This window comes from Sander vitreus, chromosome 6 (assembly GCF_031162955.1).
Source record: "Sander vitreus isolate 19-12246 chromosome 6, sanVit1, whole genome shotgun sequence".
Classification (NCBI taxonomy): Eukaryota; Metazoa; Chordata; class Actinopteri; order Perciformes; family Percidae; genus Sander; species Sander vitreus.
In genome coordinates this window covers 14,709,030-14,734,003 of record NC_135860.1, presented here as the reverse complement: position 1 = coordinate 14,734,003, position 24,974 = coordinate 14,709,030, and the positions used below count along the sequence as shown (strand labels likewise).

General features: G+C 40.3%; 1 protein-coding gene across 4 annotated transcripts; it reads left to right on the top strand.

Moving 5' to 3' along the window:
* Nucleotides 1-1,343: 1,343 nt before the first annotated feature.
* rorc (RAR-related orphan receptor C) lies at nt 1,344-22,228 on the top strand. Of its 4 annotated transcripts, none has more exons than XM_078252930.1 (13): nt 1,344-1,594; nt 1,707-1,799; nt 7,155-7,184; nt 14,773-14,858; nt 18,419-18,560; nt 18,655-19,011; nt 19,105-19,206; nt 19,284-19,405; nt 19,674-19,806; nt 19,914-20,021; nt 20,148-20,258; nt 20,847-20,956; nt 21,074-22,228. In XM_078252930.1, the coding sequence occupies exons 2-13, from the start codon at nt 1,748-1,750 to the stop codon at nt 21,236-21,238; spliced, it is 1,518 nt and encodes a 505-aa protein (XP_078109056.1). In that variant the 5' UTR covers nt 1,344-1,594; nt 1,707-1,747; the 3' UTR covers nt 21,239-22,228. The 4 variants fall into 4 exon arrangements, with proteins under 4 accessions (XP_078109056.1, XP_078109054.1, XP_078109057.1 ...); XM_078252928.1 differs by having other exon boundaries at nt 1,682-1,799; XM_078252931.1 differs by lacking the exon at nt 7,155-7,184 and having other exon boundaries at nt 1,682-1,799.
* Nucleotides 22,229-24,974: the final 2,746 nt, after the last annotated feature.

Below are 24,974 nucleotides of genomic sequence, written 5' to 3'. Positions count from 1 at the left end.
GCCCCTCACATCTTTAACCTCAGTGCAGTTGGAAATGCTACCTTAGTTTCTAGTGTGTGTGTGTGTGTGTGTGTGTTGGGTGGCGGATGCAGCACAAATGAAAAAATGAACACCATCAGTTATTTTTTTTTCTTCTCCCCAGAAGAGTCATGTGGTCAAGTTGGGTTTGAGGAAGTGGGTGGGGGGTGGTGGGGGCAGTTGTTTTCATATTTCATTTAAAACCACCTGCAACAAGCTCTGTCCACTGTAGCACTTCCATAATAGATTTTTACTTTATATATTAGCCTAGAAGTGCAATTTACTTACATTCAATTTCATTTGACCTGTAATCTTTAAAACAAATAATCCTGCTAAAATCTTATTACGTGTCACTTTTGGCAGAGGAGTATCTAGGAATTGAAATCCTGAAAGTAATGGGTCCATTTATTTAACAGGCCTAATGTATAGTGTCTAAACAGCTATCAATTAGTAATTTGACAGAACATTAATCAAAGACCACTGTGAATGTCAATCAAGTAAAAATACTTTCCAGTTCACAACCACTCTCCTATGAAGATTTAATGCATAAACACGTAAGCAGCATCTAGAGGTGGAACAGATTTAAACTACCCTCTACATAGGAATTCATCATCATATTTATAAAAGGTTTTGTCTGTTAAATATTAATCTGCAAAGTAAAGTTAGGCTACTCCAGCTGTCAGATAAATGTAATGGAGTAAAAGTACAATATTTGCTTCAGAAATGTGGTGAAGTATAAAGTAAAGTAAGAATACCTCAACATTGTACTCGAGTAAATGTAGCTACTTAGTTATATTCCACCACTGACAGGCTATTCGTGTGTCTGGACCCAGTGTAAGCGCCTTGTCTTAGAGGAGCATTTACCACAATGATGTAAACCGAGAAGACATATCGATTATTCATCGTTTTCTTTGTGTCTGCAGTTGTTTTCCTACCTCAGATAAAATGAGTTATTGATTACCATTATTAAAATAACTCTCTGTTTGTATTGCATGTACAGAGCACTGCAGGTGGTCATAACAAGACACTATAGGCCTACCGGCATATCAATATGAATGATTGTATTAATCCCCCCCCCCCCCCAATTTAATGTGAAATAAAAGGCCAAACATTTACTGAAATGTAATGTCTTCTCTGTGCATTGTGTTTCTCCATTAGTGTGGCGAAAATTTGTGGCAGCAACATGGGATTATATTTCTCAACTGAGCACTACAAAGCAAAACTCGATCCGCTGCTATTACATAACAGCCGGTGACATAACTCTCTCCAGCCTGGAACGGCCAGGGCGCACAGAGAGCCCAGGGAGGGTGGGGGGGAGACCGGGGCGCAAGGCTTGTGAACGGCCGGCCGATCCAGCTGCACTCTCTCCACTCTGCTGCTGCCTCGGGGGGAATTCAATTATTTCAAAACAACCACACAAGAGGAGGTGTACTGCTGAATAAAGGGCTGCTGACAGAGAGGGATAAGAAGATGACGACCGAGTTTTGGGGCCCGCTGTAAGGACAGGAAAGAAGGCGATATGGCAGTGCATGTTTTCAAATGCCTGCGCCGTCCCGGGCGATAGAACAACCAACAGGTAGGCTAGTAGGAGCTCGAGTTTTGTCACGTTTACCGTCCTAGTCTAATGGCGGCAGGTGGAGTTCAAAACCGACTGACTTGGCAGGCGTCTGTGGTTTCTGTGTGTTGAGAGTGAGTGTGTAGGGCCACCCAGTGTTTTGACAGAAGAGTTATGGAATATGAGGAGCCCGACGTGCCCCCAGCTGACAACCCCATTAAAAGAGGTAAGAGGATCCATCACTGAGGTTTTATTCTGCAGCATGTGTGGGCTGTTTGAGCTGCAATGCCTTTGCATGTAGCAATCAACTTGTTTAGCTGGTTTTTATTCTTATATTTACATTCTAAAGTGTTATTTTGTATCTCTATGTCCCTCTCTCTTACACAAAGCAAACATTATCTCCCAGCATGCCATGCTTTGCCCACTCCCACCCACACCTATCTCCTCCTTCCTACTCTTTATCTCACTCTGATCACCTTTCCAGCACTGGCTGACTCTGTTTCTGTCTTCACTGTCACTGTGTTCAGTGTTATCTTCTTTCCCTCCACTCTCATCCATCTTTAACCCTCCTCATCCTTCTCACTTGAGTGTGGTTAAGGTGCTGTGAGTGGGTAAGAATGGCAGTAAGCCTGAGTAATCCTTGGGGATTAGTTCTTATTTTTGCCTCTGTTTTTGGTCAATGCTTTACTATTCAAAGTCTCTCCCCGGCTGAAATCAAACTGTTGGGTCTTGAGACAAGACATCTTGTCTCTCTGCCACAGAGACCCTCTACACACCTTTCTAGTCTGATATCATGGCAACACAGTTTGCCTCACTAATGTAAGTGCAGTGAACAAAATAAAGTATTTTTATTTAAAGTGATTGAACAGCATCTATACCCTTTACTCACGTAATAGTAGCAGGATCACAGTTGAATAATACTCTATTACAACTCAAAGTCCTACATTTTAGATTCTACTTAAACGGACAGTTCACCAACGCCAGTGATATGGAGCATTGCAGATAGTTTTGATTGCTTATGCTTACATTCCACCCCTGTTTGTTTATATTAAGTGATGTCTTTTGACTTAGGGGTACTATAGTACAAATATAGAGATTAACAGAGAGGACAAGAGCAAAAACAGACATTAATGATGAGTCAAGTATGTACACAGCTATGGTCCAAAGTGTCTTTTTTATATTGTCAAGTGGTAGAGATCTAACCCTAAGATGAAATGTAATCATATACCCAATTGTACTGTAGGGAAACACAGGTTAGTATTTTTTATCATACCACAATTGCTATTAAACTATTTTAACCTCACTATCTTGCCTTGGGGTCAGCTCATGCTGTGCAGCCAAATAATGTTCAAACCCACAGAATTGTATTTTAAATTCTTATGAAGATGCCAAAATTTCCAAATATACCAAATACGACCGGCTGAATTTTGTCTTATATGATGCACAAGACAACTGGAGCTGGAACCACATGACACACAATACTGTCTGACAGAGTGGAAAAATATCATTTTAACGACATACAAAGCTTCATAGAGTGTAAGGATTAAGGGGTTAAAAGAACAACATCAGCTAATTTATTAGATCCTGGAACTGCTGTAATGGTGTTTCAATCTGGTCAAAGTGGAGTTTCAGTGTGGTTGTACAGTTTTTCATACTGCTGAGATGGCTCTTTTTAAGGTGATGAGTGTCTTGGTTTTAGTGGCTGTTGTGGGTGTCTTCTCATTTTTCTCGAGCGCTGGGTTTAAGTCTCTGGTACTGCTCCACATTGCATTTCCTCCTGCCTGTATAGGTAAAGCTCTGCTCCTGTTCATTATTGTTTACAAACTGTCTGTGGCGTCCCTCAGGGATTTATTGTGAGTCCGAGCCTCTTCTCCATATACTCTATATGTTATTCTGCAGTCATTTGTGAACTTAATATCTGTTTGTTCTCACAATAGTGACACAGTAGTATCTCTCTGTAAACTAAAGTGATTTCCAGCATGCAAGGCCTCTTCAGCTGTCTGCTAATTTCTTGCAGCTTAATACAAATTAATATATGGAGCAAAAATACTTTCAGTTCTAAAATTCACAACCGGTTTGACCTTTCTAATGTCTTTAGTCACTTACAGGCCAACAGGTTTACATAAAACGGAAATGTATCATTATTTTTTTATTCACCTTAAAACTGTGAATCATTCTTTTATTTTGTCACACTTTTATTATATCACACCTTGTCTTTTTTATTTTTATTTTTTCAGCAAATTTTGTTTCCTATATTGACTGCCAGTGTGCTGGAGTGTAGGATTGATATACAGCGGCACTCATAAGTTCTAGTTGACTAAAAAGAGGAAAAAAAATAATCTTTTGGAAATGGATCTTAATGCCTTAATTAAAAAAATGAGGAAAAATCCAACCTTTAAGGACACCAGTTTTCTTTGTGAATGAATAATGTATCGTAAATAAATAAATGTTCTTCCGTAAAATACAGGGGGCATAAGTAAGTACACCCCTATGTTAAATTCCCATAGAGGCAGGCAGATGTTTATTTTTAAAGGCCAGTTATTTCATGGATCCAGGATACTATGCATCCTGATAAAGTTCCCTTGGCCTTTGGAATTAAAATAGCCCCACATCATCACATACCCTTCACCATACCTAGAGATTGGCATGGTTTTATTTTAGTTAGCCTAATAGCTGGTTTGATTTGCATTGAGAGATAATTTTATGGAAAGTACCCCATGCCAATCTCTAGGTATGGTGAAGGGTATGTGATGATATGGGGCTATTTTAATTCCAATAATTAATAAGGCATAAAGATTAATTTCAAAAGATGATTTTTTTTTATTCCTCTTTTTAGTCAGCTTTAGCATGGTTTCATAAACTTATGAGTGCCACTGTACATGGATTTTTTTGGGCTTGTTAGGGGTCAGTGCTAAGCTACATTTATGACATCTTCATGATTCATTAATCTGACACCCTCAGACAGCTCTATTAGCACAAACGATTTAAGGCTAATTGCACTCTTTAGTCAACAACCTTCTTTTACCCTGACCAACATCCAAACCTACTTTATCAGGTCTGCTTTAAACTAAATTTATACATATGTATTTTTGTATTACATATTCAGTATGTTATTATATATTGATCTGTTTTGTTGTTATTTTCTGATTTACTTTTTAACTAGTTATCCCAACCATCATAGACTTAAAACACCATCTGCGTTTGTGACTTCTCTTACACTACATAATGTTACATTGGCATGAATGTCGGCGAGTACTGACAAGGTAATAAAGTAGCTAATCTGGCGTTATTATATTTACGTTTTGTATCTTTTCTGTGCTGTATGTCTCATGGTTTATATTCAGGCAAAGTTGTCGGCCTACTCTCTGGGTTCAGTGGTCTTCACTGCTGTTATGTAACGCAGCAACTGTCACTTCAGCAGTCAGCTTAGATGTCAGAGTGTAGAGACACTAGGGAGATTTTTTTGACTGATTAAGTGGTGTTAATGTTTGTGCCCCTGTAATCATGTAGTCATGTACTGTGTGTGTGTGTGTGTGTACATGTACATGGTGGTGGGTTTATGGCCTTGTTGACAGGTGTGTCTTGTTAAATGTGTGCATGCTGTGTCACATTTAGTTTGTACAAAAGCCGACTTTGGTCATTGCATTAGTTTTTTTTCCTACCACTAGCCATACACCGCAAACCATTTATTCCATTCGCGTAGAGATCACCTTTAATAAGTCAAAATTATTAATACCACATTTCAGAAAAGACAGTGGCGTAGCCCGAAAGTCAGTATGTTGCAGGTAACTTTAAATCATTTCACCTGGCTCATTCATTTCTGTATGTGATTTACCAAAGAACAAAACTAACCATCAACAAACAGATTTAATATTTTAAGTGGGAGTGCAGTAATTTGGTAATTATATAAAGAACAACTTACAAATGATCTTAATATATTTTAGGGAACTGACTAAAGAAAAAAAGGACAATCACTCATCACACTCCTCGCTGAAACCATATTAATGTGCAATGCTTATGTTATTTGACATAATAACAAAGAATAAAAATGCATTGCTCTCAATTTGAAATATAGCCTATCCTTTTATTTAGCTCCAAAAAGTATGATTTAATTATTATTTTTTTCGCAATCCCCTTCAAACATTTGCTCAGTTAGTGTTGACATTTCTTTACATTTTCCATGTGTGCGTGCACTGCACTGCTCTGCTTTCATTCCATGCTTTCTGCTTATGAAGCAAAACTGATTTGATGATGGGAGGAAAACAGTGGAAACCACAGAGGGCCTGATCTGGCCCCAAAGACCAGCTACCTCTACGTCTTCCATTGATACTTATCTCCCCTGCCTTCAAAACTCTCTGTCTCACACTCAGAATCGACCCTCCGTGTGAAAAAAATAGGACCTATTGCTTCACAGACACCCACCTTCCTCTGCCTTTATCTGCTGTGTGTGTGTGTGTGTGTGTGTGTGTGTGTGTGTGTGTGTGTGTGTGTGTGTGTGTGTGTGTGTGTGTGTGTGTGTGTGTGTGCGCGCGCGCGTGTGTGTGTGCGCGTGTGTGCGCGTGTGCGCCGAAGAGTCACACAAACATAGACACACAGCAGTGTAAATAGGAATCCTCTAATTTAACCTCTCTGTTATCAGTGAGGCTTCTTATCTGTCCATAGGCCTTTGTACATTGGAAAAAATACTGAAACCCTGCACCAAACTGCCATTCAGGATTTGACAATGAAGAGTTTATCACAGCTGAATCTGTAACTTGAAGCCCGGGTTAGTTTCTGTCACATTTCATACTAGTTTCATTTAATCCCTTGATGAAAAGCCAACCCTGTGCATTTCATTTTTAGGATTTCACATAGTTAGATGCTCATTTGCGTATTTCATAGGTTTTGTTACATTTGAACATCACAACAAGTTAAACTATTGTAAGAATGATATTTTACTGCCAAGATAGCACTGCTACAGTGCAGGTTTCAGTGGTGGAAAGAATTATTCAGATAAATTAACTGAATATTTATTTCCACCACTGTTACCTGCACTTACCTATAAAAGTAGCAATACAAAATGTAGTAAAAGTCATGTATTTAAAATTGTACTAAAGTAGCAGAAGTATTTGCAACAAAATTAAAATAAGTATTTATTATGCAGAACACCCCCTCTAGCTGTTATATTATATTATTGAACCGTTGTTATTGATGCCTTAACCCATAAGCATTACTTTCATGTTGTAGTTGGTGGTGTTGTGATTGTTTAGTACTGTGAAATGTAGTGAATTAGAAGTGTAAAGGAGCAGAAAATAAATTTAAATACTTAAGTAAAGTACAAGTATGTAAAAACTGTACTTGAGTAAATGTACTTAGCTATTTTCTAAAACTGGCAGGAATGAAACAATCCCAGAAACCAGAGTACCAGTGTGCTGTTTAGTCCTGGGTTCAGTTTGGGGTTTAACCGGAGTTTAATTAAGTGAAGCTTTTGAGCACACTGCGTGTTCTGTTTCTCAAATATTGACCCGGATGCTCATATGTAGTACAGCTTGAAGTAAACCTTAGATATACAGTAACACTAACTATATTTTGTCTCCATCAGGAGGAGCCGTGTTCAAGAAGACTCATTTGAGTAAGTTCTCTATGGAATACTGTGTGTAAGCATGTGTGTGTGCGTGTGTGTGTATGACATTGAGTTTGTGCTAGATATTTGTGCATGCATTGTGGTTATAGTTAGTGAACATACAACATTGCACCTGTATAGCAAGTCACACAAACACACAAGCGTGGTGTCGCTGGAGTTGGGCCATTAGCAACACAGTGTGTGTGCTGTGTGTTGCGCCTGTGCTGCCCCCCTCACACACACACACACACACACACACACACACACACACACACACACACACACACACAGATTGATGAAAATACCAACTACTATGGCTGTGGCACTTTGGCATCTGAATGCAGATGACAGCGATAACATCTTGTCTTTTTTTAACTTCTTTGGTTTAACACTTTCTGCCACAACTTGAGCACACCTGGGTATGTTATCATGTGTGGAGATGCTGTGTGTAACACACCACCAACCTTCATGTTAGGTGGTGTGATGATAAACAAATTGAGCTTAAATAATATCGATTGTTATTGATTGTTGCTTGTGAGTAAGAGTGCATGTAAATAAAACCAGACTGAGTGGAGCATCAGTCAGGTGCTATAGATGGAGGGATGATAGAGGGAGAGAAAGATAACTAAGTATACATACTCAAGTACTGTAATTATTAACTATAATTGTACTTGAGTATTTCAATTTTCTGCTGCTTTATTCTTCTACCCCACTACATTTAACAGGGAGATACTGTTCTACATTTGTCTGATAGATATAGTTACTATAAAATATATATGATACATTGTTATAGATGAAACTATATAAAGTAGTTACAATTTCCTCCACCTCGACCAGCTGCAAAATTGAAATGCTGCTTACATTTACATATAACCCTTGCATTGAGATTAATGCATCAGTAATAATAGTCCAGTAATATGATATAACCCTCATTCTTTTACTTTGGATACATGTCTGCAATACTTTTACATACAATAAGTACAATTCTGAACGTTAACTTATAAGAGTGTCATTTAATTGTGTGGTATTGATAGTTTTACTCAAGTAAAACATCTCAATAAATTTTTTGAAACACCCATGTGCATCATAAGCATCGACAAGAATATTTAAACAAATAAAAATTAAAATGTGTGAGTTTGAGAATAAATACAATTTCACTTTACTGAAATCCTTCTGTAACTTACATGTCTTTACTGGAGCCCCAGGTATTCCTGTTGAAAATGGTTTGATTGAAATTCTCAGGGAGAGTCTCAAAGGTGCCAGACACTATAAAACACATTTTTTTTAAACGTCTGGTGTAGAGTGAGGGGGCGAAGGATAACAACAAAGGTATAAGGAAAAAGTACCTTGAAAAAGAAGCCAGGGCAGGGGACAGTCCCCCCCTTTCTTTGTCTCTTTCTCCTCTCTCTCGCTCAAACACACACACACACACACACACACACACACACACACTCACACGCTAACAAGGAAGGTGAGGCGGTGACTGACACTCAAAAGTCTGAATATGTGTGCTGAAGTTGCAGTGAGCACCTGACCCGGCTCGCTAAAGGACGAACGAAAAAAAGAAGAAAGATTGAAAGAATAGGTGGTGCAAAAAAAGTGTTTAAAAAGAAAGAGTATTGTTAGACAAAGTGAGAGGACAAGTGAGTTTGTGAAAGTGGGACAAACGTCGAGACAAGTGAAGGATGATGCGAGGTAGGGATGAAGTGTGTGAGTGTGTATGTGTGTGTATGTGTGGGCAGTTCAATCAAAGATGTGTTATCAATTAGATTAATTACATGCTTTTTACTCATCAAAGCTTCTCTTCAATCCTGATTTTATAGTTAGATAGAAAGTGATTACTGCAACCTGATGCTTCTGATGCACCATGTAATTATAAAGATGTCTAATAATGTCAATCATGTTTAGGTTTTAAATCAAATCTGAAATAACTGTATTCATGCACTTAGACACCTGTGGGTTCAAACACGTCAACGTTTTTTTTTTTTTTTTTTTTTTTTTTAACTTTATTATGCTGTGTGATGAAGCTTATTCCACTTTTCATTTTTAAAGTAACACTGGGTCGCACAGGGAAAACTTTCTTGAAGTTGATTTGAACATTTATTTGATGTTTAAGCTTTAATCAAGCATATTTTAAGTAGCTCTGTAACAGATCACATACAATACACACACGTGTGTACGTACAGTTTAAAGTACACCTTATGAACGCAGATGTTCATATTTGTTTTGAAACTTCATTGGGTGTCTCCAGATTTCAAGATTGGCTCACTGTTGGGTATGTTCACATCAATATATGTGTTTCACTTTTAGGGTTTGGTAACATGACTCAATTCTGAGCTCTCTTTGATAGATTTAAGATTTGAATCATGTCTCAGATATTTCTTCCCTCTCTGCCTCCCACATGACCAAGACAAGAAGAACAAAAAGTTAAAATGTATACGTTTTGAAACACATTTTATACATTTTGAGTTGATCTGCACATGCATTTTGTTTAGAGTCATTATATTTTCATGATAAGTAATATAATTAACAATTAATATGATATTTGAGATGTTTCAAACCCTTTTGCAAACACTTCCACTGAATACTTAAAAACGAAAGAGACAGGAAAACAGGATGCTTCACAACCGCAGTGCATCAGTTTGAATGGACTGACTTCACACACATACAGTAGACAGGATGCAGAGGAAATGCTGATATTATTGTAAAAATGTGATCATGAAAATGATTAAAAGATATCATTTCCTATACAAAGTAAAACACACACAACACCCAGACGCGAAGAAGAGACAGATAAAGAGAAATGATTAATCTTTTCAATGCAAGTTGCTTACATACTCTTTCTCTATCACAACATGCAAGCAAGCAAGCAAGCAAACACGCAAACACACACACACACACACACACACACGTATAGATATAGAAGCACACACGGATCCGCAGGTGTTTTTTAGATGGCGCCTAGATATAGCATATCTCAGCCCTGCAGCTGTATGTGGATACTGTGTGTATGAAAAAGAGAAAAGGAGGCTCCCATTGCTGACAATATAACTTGTTGTGTGTTCAATTCAGCAGTAAACATTTCATTATCTAATTCTCTGGTGTTACACACTCACTTGATGCTGTCAGAATTTTCACACACACACATTTTGTATGGCTTTGTTGTTGTGTTTGGGAGATTCCTGTGTAGATTCTTATACAGTTTCTTTATCAGAAAGGATTTCCTTGTTCCTCTGCACTTCCAAAGCAGCAAAAGTGGTTGGCTTTAGATCAAAGCTAACATCAAAATCGCAGGTGACACATTCTCCCCCAAAATATGGTAAAAGAAATACAACACTTGAGCTGATTCACCCTTGCTACTGTCAAAACATTACCTCTTAACCCCCCCAAGTTCAGCTTCAAAGAAAAATATGGTAAATCTGATGCTAATGGGTGTTCAGATCAGCTTTGACAATTTCGTTTCTCAGAAGTTACTGAAGGTCGATGTTCTCACTATGTTGTTGTCGTCAAATAATGAATGAAACTCCTACTGAGTTCTCACATTTATGTTACAGCCAGCACAATGCAATCAGCATTAAAATATATGTAACCAGAAATGTGTAGTAACAAAATATTCAATACAGAAGGGTGGTAAGAAATACTTCCTATCTCATAACTTTTATTTAATCTGATGATCAATAGTTATGTTTCTTTCTGTTTGTTTCTCTCTCTTTTTTAGGTTTTGTCTTAGGTCCTTATTTACAGTTTACAGTTAGGATTAAGATATTCCCAAAGCATTTCTTCTTGTAAAGGAAATTTTCATTCGGACAGGCATAATTTCATTTAGTTTCAGTAAGTAATCTTTAGAGCTTTTAAAGTTCATTTTCTGCTCTGCACGACAGGGCCAATTAATCTTAAGTTGGATTTGGTATGACATTTACCTTTAATTTACTGTATTTGTAATGTGAAAAGCGTGTATTTTATATATTAGTAGTGTGCATATATTTAGTTAATTACCAAGATATCACAATTTACTTTCTTCCCCAAATACATTTTGATAGAATATAAAATCTAGTGAGGTCTTGGTATTACCTAAGTGATGATGAATGATGCAAACATCTTGCCTCAGCAAGTCACTCAATTTAAATCTTTTGCGATTGCGACACCAACAAAAAAGCTTTCTTTATTATTAATAATAATGACATGAATTATGATTTAAATGATTTTATGCGAGTTATAAAAACATTTAACTTGCAGTGGTGTTGTCGATAAATAAAAGGAACATAAATTGTGTATAATCCTCCTGACCTAGGTTTAATAACGTGTTGTTTGAAAACTCTAAAAGCCTTTTGATCTCTCACAAACACAATCTCTTTGTTAGTCTGTGTGTGTGTGTGTGTGAGGTGTGTATACAAACTTTGTTTGCACTCTTGCTTGCATATGTAGCAAAGGTAAGCTTCCGTCAGAGGAAAGTTTAGGTTTTTTGTCCGTTTACAGTGCAAAGACCAGACTGCTGATGTGGTTTTAGGCTGTGACTGAAAAATTGAGTGGCAATTTGTGACACACACACACACACACACACACACACACACACACACACACAAACTGAAATAAACTCTTTCTAGGTTGTAGAAGAAAGAGTATATAGTATATTTTAAAAGATACATATTGATGACTCTTTTTCGCCTTTTCAGGCTTGTTCTTGTTCTGTTAGGACGTAGTACTCTTTACTTTGTCTTGTCATCTAGCCTGACAAGAATTATAAAAATTGAGAACCAAAATTATTGTCCAGCGTTCAGCGGGAAGTTATAACACTCATGAGAAACCTTGAATGTTTCATAGTGTCTGTTTGCCGTTATACACGGAAGCTTCTGTTGTTCGTACAGCGACTCTGACAAAATGTGCTTCGTTTTTCATCGATCACTCTAAAACCTGATCAAAAGATGTAAATCAGTCCATCTCTGCACAGCAGTGTCCTGGTATACTTTGTATGCGGAAGCGTGGGAGGTGGCAGTCTTTTATTTTGACAACCCAAATCAGAACATTTCCACCACTGCACTACTGTACTCAAACATATTTACTTCTTACATCATCTCGCACATAATGCATTGATTTTAGGATGAACAATTGAAATATATTGGATCGGTTGTTTTGTTTGAATGTCTTGTCTCTCTTCAGTATGAAGTTGTCATGCAGCTTTGTGTGGTGTGTTTATGGTTAGTTTCATATTGTACGGTGTTACTGAAACATATAAAATGTTGAGGGTTTGTCCAGAGATATTGTAAACAATGACATAATGCAACTAAAGTAAATAGTGCTACTTGGTAGACTGGAAAACAAAATTAATCTTCATTATTGAATTGACCACATAAGCACACAAGATTTACTGTAGAAATATATTGTTAACCTTATTAATTGGGTCATGCTGAGGGGTTGAGCAGGCCTACCACATTAAGCTAAACCAATATACTGGCAAGTTAAGCATTTGCCAGTAAAAAAAAAAGTTCGATTCTAGATTAAATATACATGTATTTGTAAAACAAGCACTGTCTTTCAGCCATATTGTCTGCTACAAACAAAGAAACCTTCTCTGTCACTGATAAAAACACTAATGGAAGAAATAAAGGTGGTCTAGTTCTTTTTCAGTATTTTATCTCTCACTCGCTCACACACACACACACACACACACACACACTAGGAGATGCTGGGTTTGATTGGTCTTAGCCTGTGGCTGGAGATAACAAGGTGGTACCATAATAAAATCTGCTTTGTTTATCTGCTGTTAAATTAATTTCCATATATATTAGATACTGGTGTCTTGATACTCTCAGGCCAATCAAAGGTAGATTGTTTTTTAGAGTTTGTCACCAAAAAAGATGATTTATTAACTTGATCCTGCTTTCGACACTGTGCTGTGTCAGTAGGTTGTCTTATAAAGAATGATCAAATCTATGATTGCGTGGAAAGTTGATGGAGGAGCATTGTGATTGCTGTGTGTGTTTGTGTGTTTGACTATGTGCGTGATCAGTGAAAGGTTGTGGGTCACAGTGGATTTCCTGTTGTTTGAGGTTGACGATCAGAAGTGAAATAGCGTAGAAAAAATACAGAGACCACTCATGTTCTCTCTGCCTATCCTGCACTACAGATGGAAACACAATCATAGTCACAGCTCAGTGACTTTATCTGATGACTTTAAATGATATGATATTTATCTTGCAGGAAAGGTTTCTGTTGAGTTTATTAAAACCAAATAATCCAGTCATCTTTTACAGTGTCAGTATCTCGGTGAATTTGTAAAATACTCTAATCCTTATCATGGTGAATCTTGAGGTCAATTAATCACCTCTATTGGCAGCAGCAGCTGCAGCAATCTCATCTCTCATTTCTGCTTCATCGCACATGCTTGTACTCTACGTGTGCATTTAAAAAAGTCTATTTCACCTTAAACCGGCTGTGCTCCTCAGGAGCCTTCAGTTGATCCCTGTGGCACCAGATAAAGAGGGCACACACTGACACACTAACACACACTCGTGAGAAAATGTGACACAGTTATGCACGGAAACGCAAATACTACTGTATATAAGCATCAGACGCAAGAGCTCGTCTCGCACCTTCAGTGCATTTGTGGAAGGAAGAGAGAGAAGGTGACAGGAATAGATGAAAGGAGAGATTATTTAGTATGAAAATGACAATACGTTACGCTCCTCTTCCTGAATGTGTGTCATTATTTAATGAGACGTTTCTTAAATTCATTATATAATGTGAATTATACACAGTAACATTTTATTGGTTTGTCAGGACATACTATACAACTGTTCACACCTGTCCCCAACACAGGGTTTTAGACATTTCTGATACTTCAATGGATCAAATGATTCTGACAAAAATCGCCACTAAGCAAAAGACTTAGGGGCGTGAGAGCTTGCAGAGATCAGGGGCACAGGGGGAGGCGAGAGTGGGGTGGGCCGTTACTGGCAGTGATGAAGGTAGAGAGAGTGCATTACTGGCAGCTGTGTCCTTTATGAGCGAGACAGAGAAGGATTCACAAAGAAAGAGATGACATGAAAGAGGGACAGTCACAGTGAAAGAGAAGCCAGTCAACCACTTAAAAGGACTCTGAGGTTGACACCTTCGTATTCTCCGCCTTTCTCCATTTGCAAATATTCCACGTCCTCAGAATTTTTTGTGGTTATTTTGTTCTTTATTATTAACGCAAGAGGTGTTTGAGAGGAAAATACCTTTGTTCACTCAACACAACATTTGATATATGTTTAAGGGGAAGTACAGCAAACTGAAGTTCTCACAGTGGGAATCGCTTTCCAGTTGACTTCATTGGGTAAAATTATGCTGTGTCATTATGGCATATTTTACTTCTACAGCGAGAAGCTGTATGCTATAGAGATTAAGTTATTTCATTGGATATTGAAATTATTTATGAATCAGAAAACATAATGAATTATATATTATTCATAGAACATAAACTGACATTTTAGCTTTTCATATCCTGTTCAGTATTGTATTATCTGAGTGAGTGTGAAGCAGCACCTGTGTGGAAGAAAGTAGAAGAGGGCTGCATTTGAAAATATTAAAATAACTGTTTTTATTTCTGTTTATTCAGCTCAAATTGAAGTTATCCCGTGTAAAATCTGCGGTGATAAATCCTCTGGAGTGCATTATGGAGTCATCACTTGTGAGGGCTGCAAGGTGAGATGACAGTATGCAACACATACTTACTGTACAAACACACACACACACACACACACACACACACACACACACACACGACTTATCAGTATTAAAGGAGCAGAAAATACACTTCAGAGAGTTACATAAGAAGATTGATACCATTCTCATGTCCATCCATTCAATATGAAGCTACAGCTAGCAGCCTGTTAGCTTATCTTAGTATAAAAAAAACGGGGGGGCCGCTAGCCTGGCTCTGTCTAAAGGTAGGAAATCTACCTACCAGCACCTCTAAAGGTCATTAATCAACACGTTATATCGTGTTTGTTTAATCTGTAGAAAAAGATGAAGTGTAACAACAACATGATGTGGTTTTAGGGAGGGTTATGTGTCGGACTATTTCTTGACCGGGTGCAGTTCATTCTTGGAGTTTCTTGCTGGTTGCCAGAACCAGACTAGCTGTTTCCTCCAGAGACGGTAACTTAAGCTAAGCTAACCGGTTGCTGGCTCCATCTTCACACTGAACAGATGAGAGTGGTATCAGTCTTTTCATCTAACTCTCAGCAAGAAGGCAAATGAGCATAGTTCCCAGTAAGAGCTAACCAATATATTGGCCAATAATTGTATATTTGAACTGATAAGTAACAAGAAATGTGAGCATAGAAATTTCAAATATATCCTTCCATCCATCCATCTTCGTCCACTTATCCGGTATCGGGTTGCGGGGGTAGCAGCTCCAGCAGGGGACCCCAAACTTCCCTTTCCCGAGCCACATTAACCAGCTCCAACTGGGGGATCCCGAGGCGTTCCCAGGCCAGGTTGGAGATATAATCCCTCCACCTAGTCCTGGGTCTTCCCCGAGGCCTCCTCCCAGCTGGACGTGCCTGGAACACCTCCCTAGGGAGGCGCCTAGGGGGCATCCTTACCAGATGCCCGAACCACCTCAACTGGCTCCTTTCGACGCGAAGGAGCAGCGGCTCTACTCCGAGCTATTCACGGATAACTGAGCTTCTCACCCTATCTCCAAGGGAGACGCCAGCTACCCTCCTGAGGAAACCCATTTCGGCCGCTTGTACCCTGGATCTTGTTCTTTCGGTCATGACCCAGCCTTCATGACCATAGGTGAGGGTAGGAACAAAAACTGACCGGTATATTGAGAGCTTTGCCTTCTGGCTCAGCTCCCTTTTCATCACAATGGTGCGATAAATTGAATGTAATACCGCACCCGCTGTGCCGATTCTCCGACCAATCTCCCGCTCCATTGTCCCCTCACTCGCGAACAAGACCCCAAGGTACTTGAACTCCTTCACTTGGGGTAAGGACTCATTCCCTACCTGGAGAAGGCACTCCATCGGTTTCCTGCTGAGAACCATGGCCTCCGATTTAGAGGTGCTGATCCTCATCCCAGCCGCTTCACACTCGGCTGCGAACCGATCCAGTGAGTGCTGAAGGTCACAGGCCGATGATGCCATCAGGACCACATCATCTGCAAAAAGCAGCGATGAGATCCCCAGCCCACCGAACTGCAACCCCTCTCCACCCCGACTACGCCTCGATATCCTGTCCATAAATACTACAAACAGGATTGGTGACAAAGCGCAGCCCTGGCGGAGGCCAACTCTCACCTGAAACGAGTCTGACTTACTGCCGAGAACCCGGACACAGCTCTCACTTTGGTCGTACAGAGATTGGATGGCCCTGAGAAGGGACCCCCTCACCCCGTACTCCCGCAGCACCTCCCACAGTATCTCCCGGGGCACCCGGTCATACGCCTTCTCCAGATCCACAAGCCTCTTTCACGGCAGAGGCTGCAGCCCTTCGGGCCCTTCGGTACCTTGCAACTGCCTCCGGAGTCCTCTGGGATAACATATCCCGGAAAGACTCCTCCTTCAGTCGGACGGCTTCCCTGACCACCGGTGTCCACCACAGTGTTCGTGGGTTACCGCCCCTTGAGGCACCTAAGACCACAGCTCCTCACCGCAGCTTCAGCAATGGAAACTTTGAACATTGTCCACTCGGGTTCAATGCCCCCAGCCTCCACAGGGATGCACGAAAAGCTCTGCCAGAGGTGTGAGTTGAAAGTCTGTCGGACAGGGGCATCCTCCAGACGTTCCCAATTTACCCGCACTACCCGTTTGGGCTTACCAGGTCTGTCCAGAGTCTTCCCCCACCCCCTGACCCAACTCACCACCAGATGGTGATCGGTTGACAGCTCCGCCCCTCTCTTCACCCGAGTGTCCAAAACATACGGCCTCAGATCAGATGAAATGATTATAAAATCGATCATTGACCTTTGGCCTAGGGTGCTCTGGTACCAAGTACACTTATGAGCATCCCTATGTTCGAACATGGTGTTCGTTATAGACAATCCATGACTAGCACAGAAGTCCAACAACAAACAACCACTCTGGTTTAGAGGCCGTTCCTCCCAATCACGCCTCTCCATGTGTCTCCATCATTGCCCACGTGCGCGTTGAAGTCCCCCAACAGAACTATGGAGTCCCCCACTGGAGCCCCATGCAGGACTCCACTCAAGGTCTCCAAGAAGGCCGAATACTACGAACTCTTGTTTGGTGCATATGCACAAACAACAGTCAGAGTTTTCCCCCCCACAACCCGCAGGTGTAGGGAGGCGACCCTCTCGTCCACCGGGTTAAACTCCAACGTAGCGGCGCTCAGCCGGGTGCTTGTGAGTATCCCCACACCCGCCCGGCGCCTCACACCCTGGGCAACTCCGGAGAAGAAAAGAGTCCAACCCCTATCCAGGAGTATGGTTCCAGAACCAAGACTGTGCGTAGAGGTAAGCCCCACCAGATCTAACCGGTAGCGCTCCACCTCCCGCACAAGTTCCGGCTCCTTCCCCCACAGAGAGGTGACATTCCACGTCCCCAGAGCCAGCGTTTGCTGCCCGGGTCTGGTCCGTCAAGGCCCCTGACCTTCACTGCCACCCGTGTAGCAGCGCACCCGACCCCAGCGGTTCCTCCCACAGGTGGTGGGCCCATGGGATGGAGAGATGTCTGCCACGTAGCTTTTTCTGGCTATGCCCGGCCGGGCTCCGTGGCAAACCCGGCCACCAGACGCTCGCTGACGAGCCCTCCATCTGGGCCTGGCTCCAGACAGGGGCCCCAGGCTTTCTCCGGGCAGGGTCACTCCATCTCTACCTCGATTTCTCATAGGGTTTTTGAACCATTCTTTGTCTGGCCCCTCACCTGAGACCACTTTGCCTTGGGAGACCCTACCAGGAGCACAAAGCTCCAGACAACACAGCCCTCAGGTTCATAGGGACACACAAACCTCTCCACCACGATAAGGTGATGGTTCCCGGAGAGGATTTCAAATATATGTTTGAGGTAATTAAGAAACATGTCCCATGACATAGTTTGTTTATCAGAGCTTTAAAAGCAAAACTTTATGTGTTACTTTTATGTGTTTATGTAATAAAGAATACTGCACTGTACATACTAATGGCTGATGTGTGATCATTACATTTTTGTAAGTCTTAAATATCAATATTTGTATCTGCCTCAAAAATCCTGTTTCTGTCGGGCTCTGTTAACCATGCCATACCCACCACCCCTCAGGGATTTTTCCGGCGTAGCCAGCTGCCTACTGTATCGTACTCCTGCTCCAGGCAGAACAACTGTCAGATCGACCGGGCCAGCCGCAACCGCTGCCAACACTGCCGCTTGCAGAAGTGCTTAGACCAGGGCATGAGCAGAGATGGTGAGACACAAACACACCAACACAGACACACAACCTGTGTTCTTCATTCACAGCATTTGGTTATTTTTATGTGCTCATTTTTTGTCCTCCTCAGCGGTGAAGTTCGGACGGATGTCAAAACGTCAGCGGGACTCTCTGATTGCTGAAGTGGAGAGGCACCGACAACAGCAGCAGCAGCAGCAGCAACTTCAGGGAGACGCCCAGTCTCTCTTGTCCTTCCCCACCAAGGCTCGTCAAGACTGCTCCCCACAGCTCCTTCAGCCCATGGCCTCAGCCTACTCCTTCACCGGGGGGTCCGAGCTGCTGTCCTACACCGCTGATGTTCACCCTTATTTGGTGTGCTCCCCGAACGAGACACAGGTGTCGGGTATGATCTACCGAGGCTCAGGTGTGTCTCCCACATCGAGATCCCAGGGGAGGGGGGACAACAGCGGACACCCTGACATAAGAGGTGAGGTACTTGTGTGTACACACGTCACTGTGTGCTGTTCCCTTCGTCCTCCTCTGTTTATTTCTTATTTGTCTTCTCTATTCCTCATGTCAGAATTTGACTCCAGACAGCCATCTCATGATCTGGTGGCGATTCATCCCTACAATCCTCTGGAGGATCCTTACAGCCTCTATCCTCACTCTCTGAGAAACATAGGTGAACAAACAACAATGTGGGCTAACTTGAATAAAGTTGTGTTGTATTTTTTAAGTGTTTCTTTTTTTCCGTTTCAGATGAGCTGTGTGCCAGCATTGTGCGTTCCCACAGAGAGACCAGCAAGTACAGAGCGGAGGAGCTGCAGGCTCTCAGATGGAAACTGTTTAGCAGAGAGGAGATCCAAGCCTACCAGAGCAAAGTATACCAACCTGATGACTGTTTTTTGTTCAATTTAAAGTTAATTACTTTGTTAGTCCTCCAAAATTTGCTTTTCAGCAGCACATATGCTATAATATATAATTACAGTAAGTAAAGAGATAAAATACTGAAACATGCTATGCTAAATCAGTAGACTAGAGAGTGAGGATGTGTTTATGTGGGATGACTTCAAGTTTAAGTCCCTTTTTTGGTTGATTGGAACGTTACGTTGAAATAAACCTCCCCAACAATCTTATTCTCGCTCCCAGTCGGTGGATGATATGTGGCAGCACTGCGCCATCCGACTGACTGATGCCGTGCAGTATGTTGTGGAGTTCGCAAAACACATCCCAGGCTTCCGTATGCTCAGCCAGAACGACCAGATTGCTCTCCTGAAGACTGGTGAGTTTACCTGCCACTTACAAGAAGTCAGTGTCACCTTCAATCCCAAGCTAAAATGCTTTTAATACCTTCTTTTAACAAATCCTTTATCTTCCCTTTTCACTCAGGCTCCATGGAGGTGGTTTTGGTCAGGATGAGCCGCTTCTTCAACACAGAGAACAACACCGTCTTCTTCGATGGAAAATTTGCTGGAGCTGAAGTCTTCAAGTCTTTGGGTGAGGATTTCTCTACACGTTGCTCCAACCTGAAGCACAAAGGCAGTTCTAATACCATTTGTGCAGTGAGCATAATATATACATATATGGTGGTTTATCAATGCTCTGTGGTTTCTTTTCTTGCAGCATGTGGTGATTTAATCACAGCAGTGTTTGACTTTGCTCACGGTATGTGTGCTCTAAAGCTCACCGATCAGCAGATCGCTCTCTTCAGTGCTCTGGTGCTGATCAACACAGGTAAGATCAGCTCACCTGTCTCTCAGTTATGTTGCATGTTATTCCTCAGTTTTGAAACATATAGAAGTGTGAAGACACTACAGTAGTCACAGTTGGTTACCAGCAGGATAAGCAACATATTTCTGTCTTTGAACTCTTCATCAGGCAACATCCATTTCATTTTGTTTACCTTTTGGAAGCAGATTTTTCTTTACTTGTTCTGCAGGATGTAGTCTGGTCTATGTTACCAGGTGCCGTGGTCATCTTTGAGACCAAAAAGTTAACATTTTGAAAATATAGTTTATTCATTTTGGTCCAAATTAAGCAAATTACATTTGTAATCAATATTACAAAAACATTAAATTTTTATTGCCCAAATACATGTACAAGTCCTCCTTTTAGCATCTTTTCCATCACATTTGGCCCTGTGGTTTTCTCCATCCATTCCACACAAATAACCTTTCTGCCCCCCAGTGGCTGTTAGTAGGCATGGTAATTTTAACAGGCCACACAGTGAACAAGGACTAATCACACATATGTAGAACGTTTTGAGTTTACAGTAAGGTGTTAAAATAAATCCCTCTTTGCTTTTTTTGTCTTTCTGTGCAGATCGTCCATGTTTGGAGGACAGAGGCAAAGTTCAGCGAGTGCAAAGAAGCGTGGAGTTTGGACTCACACACATTCTACACCGAGACAACCAAGAAAGTCTAATGCACAAGGTACAGAGCAGATACTTTCTCTTTATTTACTTTATCCAAATATATTATTCTTTGACCTGCGTGTTTGTCACTGTAGTAAAGGGTGGATGTCTGACTTTGTCTGTGTCCTCCCTGCAGTTGTACCAGAGGATGGCAGTGTTGCGTTCACTGTGCAGTCTGCACATGGAGAAGCTGCGCTGGTTCAGTCAGCGTTACCCGCTCACTGCTCACTCTCTTTTCCCTCCACTCTACAAGGAGCTGTTCGCCTCCGAGGCAGAGCTGCTGCCGGGAACCATTCACTGATGATTCACTAGAACATGCAAAAACACACATGCACACATTATTGCAAGTCTCATCATTACTTCCTGACAGAATCTATTTTTCTAATAATGACAATAAATGAGAAAAGCACAGTAATCATAGCGTGTTAAGTATTACATGAATTCCAGCAGAGCTTTTTTGGTAGATTGTGTCGACCATAAATTTCAATATTTTGATAGTTTAAAACTATTTTGATTATTCCAGGGAAATTGTTGTTCTTTGACAGCACATTGCCAGTGAGGTGTGTCACAGTGCGTCAGACATAGAGATTCAAAGAGGCAGGACACCGATCGTCAACTGAAACTTAAAACAGTAGTCCAACCAAAATCTATCTTTAGAGTATAAAACAAATAGAGTACAAATAGAAAAATAAAATAGATCTCTCAGTCTTCCAGAAGCCTGCAAAATAGCCTGCACCCACATATTACATACATATTTAAAGGTTAATATATTGCATAATACATTCTCCCTTCAAAACAGGAAATATTTGGTGTATGTTATTTACATATTTAGTGTTAAACACACCCAGAAAACAAGAGACAACCTGCCTCTTTGTATCTGTACGTCTGTAGAGAAATGTCTCTCCTCAGGTTGATAATAAGTCCTACAAAGCAGCAGTACCTCTCAAATTTTATCCTTTGTGTTTAAATAAATCCTCACAGGCTTTTATGTCTTTTGAGCTTGAAAATATGTTGCATTAAATGTAGAAATTGAATTTAAAGTGTGAGAGGTACAGTAGAAGTCTCTTCCTCCATATGCAAACTTTTCCTTTTTTCAGATTAAGTTACATATTGTATGTTTTGTTTTCTTTACATATCTTTGACTAAAGCCATAAGTAAAGATATAATGATGAGCGGTTTCAGCATTAAGTACTGTATGTCCGGATGTAGTCCTCTCTGTTCCTGGAACAGATGAGATTATGATAAAGATAATAAAATGTAAATCTTCTAATAAACGAGGCTGTGAAACCAAGTACATGTGGTAACTTTATTTGTCTTTTGTAAACTATGTTATACAAACAGTTGAGTAAGACTGTAGACATGCAAGAAAAAAAGATCCTGTTATGTTATGATAAGACAAATCCTGAACTCAACAAGAACTGTTTATTCATAGCAGACATAGCTCTAAAGTGATAAGCATGATATATCATTGTCAGTAGCATATTGGAGAACATCGAGGCATAGTCCCTGCACCATACTGTAGAGCTGGTGCTGCAACATTCAACAAAAAGAAAATATGAATCACTGTGGGTGACCATTTAGCAGTGGAAAGTTGTTATCAGGTCGTCATAGACAAAAACCGTTGCTAACCAAGTTAGGAGGAAGCAAACTAAAAGACTGTGAGTCAATTCGGTGTGGTAAATAGGACAATTTTCCTAAAAAAAGATACATAGATGTTTTGTCAAATGTACCTCCAGTCATGCTAGAAAGCTAGCTCTAGTTCTGTTTCTATCTCCTGTGTGTGTGTGTGTTTGCTGAAAAGCAACTTTCTACATGCAGTGATTTTTGCTTTCATATTTCAATCTGGTTTGGAAAGATCAGGTAAACAATTCCTGATGTGATGTTGTTTCTCTCGTGTTGAATAGAGGACAACCACAGAATAACTTTCTGCACAAAGTTTTTTTCTGTTTCAGTTTATTTAATTACCATTTTCCCACTGGTGGCAGCTAATGAACCCACAGTAACCCATTTTAATTTCATCTCCTGTGTTTTCTTCTTTTTTTCTTATGTGCTAAGATACTTTTGCTGTTTTGGACCTGTAATGTTTATAGAGACATTAAATGTTATTTAGCAATTTCAAAAGTGAAAAAAGTAAAGGAAAACAGCTAGAAATGGTCTGTACTGTCAACTCATGCGCATAATAAAAACCTGTTTTCAGCAGCCTTAAAGGAAGCGGAATTTGTTGCATTGGCGAAATACTTTCAAGACAAACCACAGATCTCTTTTTCCAGGATGAGTATTTTAAGGAGTGCATTGCAGTACTGCTGGGTTTGTTTGCCACTATTTGCTCTCTGACCTCTCGGGGTCATTTCTACCCGGGACAAACACTTCTGTACAGTTTCTGGACTCCCATCATTCACCACCATCAACCGAAAACTTTGATCCTGATATTCACTGTTTATGATGAGAAAGAGCTGTGCGCAGAGCAGCAAAGGCAGTCTAATCCTCCCAGTTTAAGCTGTGGCCTCTAGAGAGCAAACTGTGGGAACTCATTACATTACAGCATAGAGCTGCACAGGGAGTTATTCTCTGGTCTGATTTGGCTATTTTTTATTTATTTATTTTTCTTACAGGAGAACATGGTGGGAGGGATTGTGAAGAGGTCACAGTCAGTATTCCAGACTGGAATCTGTGAGGACACAATAACCCTGCACTCAAACTCAGCCTGAGATAACAAGTGATTTAAGGTCTTTAGTATCTATCTCTCGACAAAAAAACGATAACTCACAAACACAGTGGGTGATATTGACCGAATTCAAGGTAACAAACAGCATTATCTTGATGCTTTTATTTGTTGTAAAATATTTCAAATCATAGGGTTGTGCATTATGTCATTTGTGCAATACGTAGGCTATTGGGATTGTGCAATACGTTAGTTGTGCAATACGTAGGCTATTTGGGTTGTGCATTATGTCAGTGCACTGTCATTTTGTGCAATACGTACAGGGTTGTTCAATTAGAAACTGCCAATGAAAGGAGGAGTTACTGTGCTTACTATATAGGTACCTGTCTAATGTATATGAAAGCATGTTTTGTGCTGCAGGAGAGTATGTGTTGAGAGATGCTTATTTTCTGTATTTTGTGTTGTCCTTGTAAAGCTGCGGAACAGACAGAGTCCAAAACAAATTTCCCTTTGGGGACAATAAAGTATATCTTATCTTATCTTAAAATTATCTTATCTTATATCCATATTCATTTTGTCAAATCTTTTTTCAGTGTTTAACTAAAAACTAAGTATATCAAAATATATATGTTGTCAAGTATTTCGAGGACCACTCCACTGATTTTGTTAAAAATGTGTTAAAATGTTGTGTTACAAACATGGGGTGTTTGAAATTTTTAAAGACATGAGCAGGGAGGGTCTCATGAAACCCACTAATGTTTTGCATTATGGGAAATGTAGGATCCTGTCTTTTCTTGACCTATATATCAGGATATATCAGGCTCAGGCTTTGATGAGAAATATATATCTTTTTTTAAATCTAACTCTACAGTCCACCATCCTCATGGAAGTGCAAAATAACTGGAGTAATCCCTTTAAGGTCACACTGTGACAGAGTTTGGTAAAACTGTAATTCATTATTTATTTAGACACAGGGACTGTGGATCCACATCCTTATGCAAAGGCATTAAAGCCAAGTAAACATCTGATTCACAGTAAATGGTAGCTGTTTCATTAGATGGATCTTTGGCAGCATAAAATCGAAAATTTTTGTTAAAGGGGAATTCCACCAAAATTAGATTGTTTATAGACACTGGCTCAACGGCAGAGAAATGAGTGACGAGTTAATTGTTTAACAGCCAGCCTGAATAAAAAAAAAAGAATGAAGAACTGATGTTGACACGAACTCAGGATCAGTGCCCTTTAACTAAAAAAGTGTTCATCATTTCCCATATCAGCAGGATTTGAACAGATTACCTATGAGTCATGTTGAAAAAACGTCCTTCCCTCCTTCTTTTCCTCACTCCGCCTCACTCACCCCCCCTCCCTGAAACCA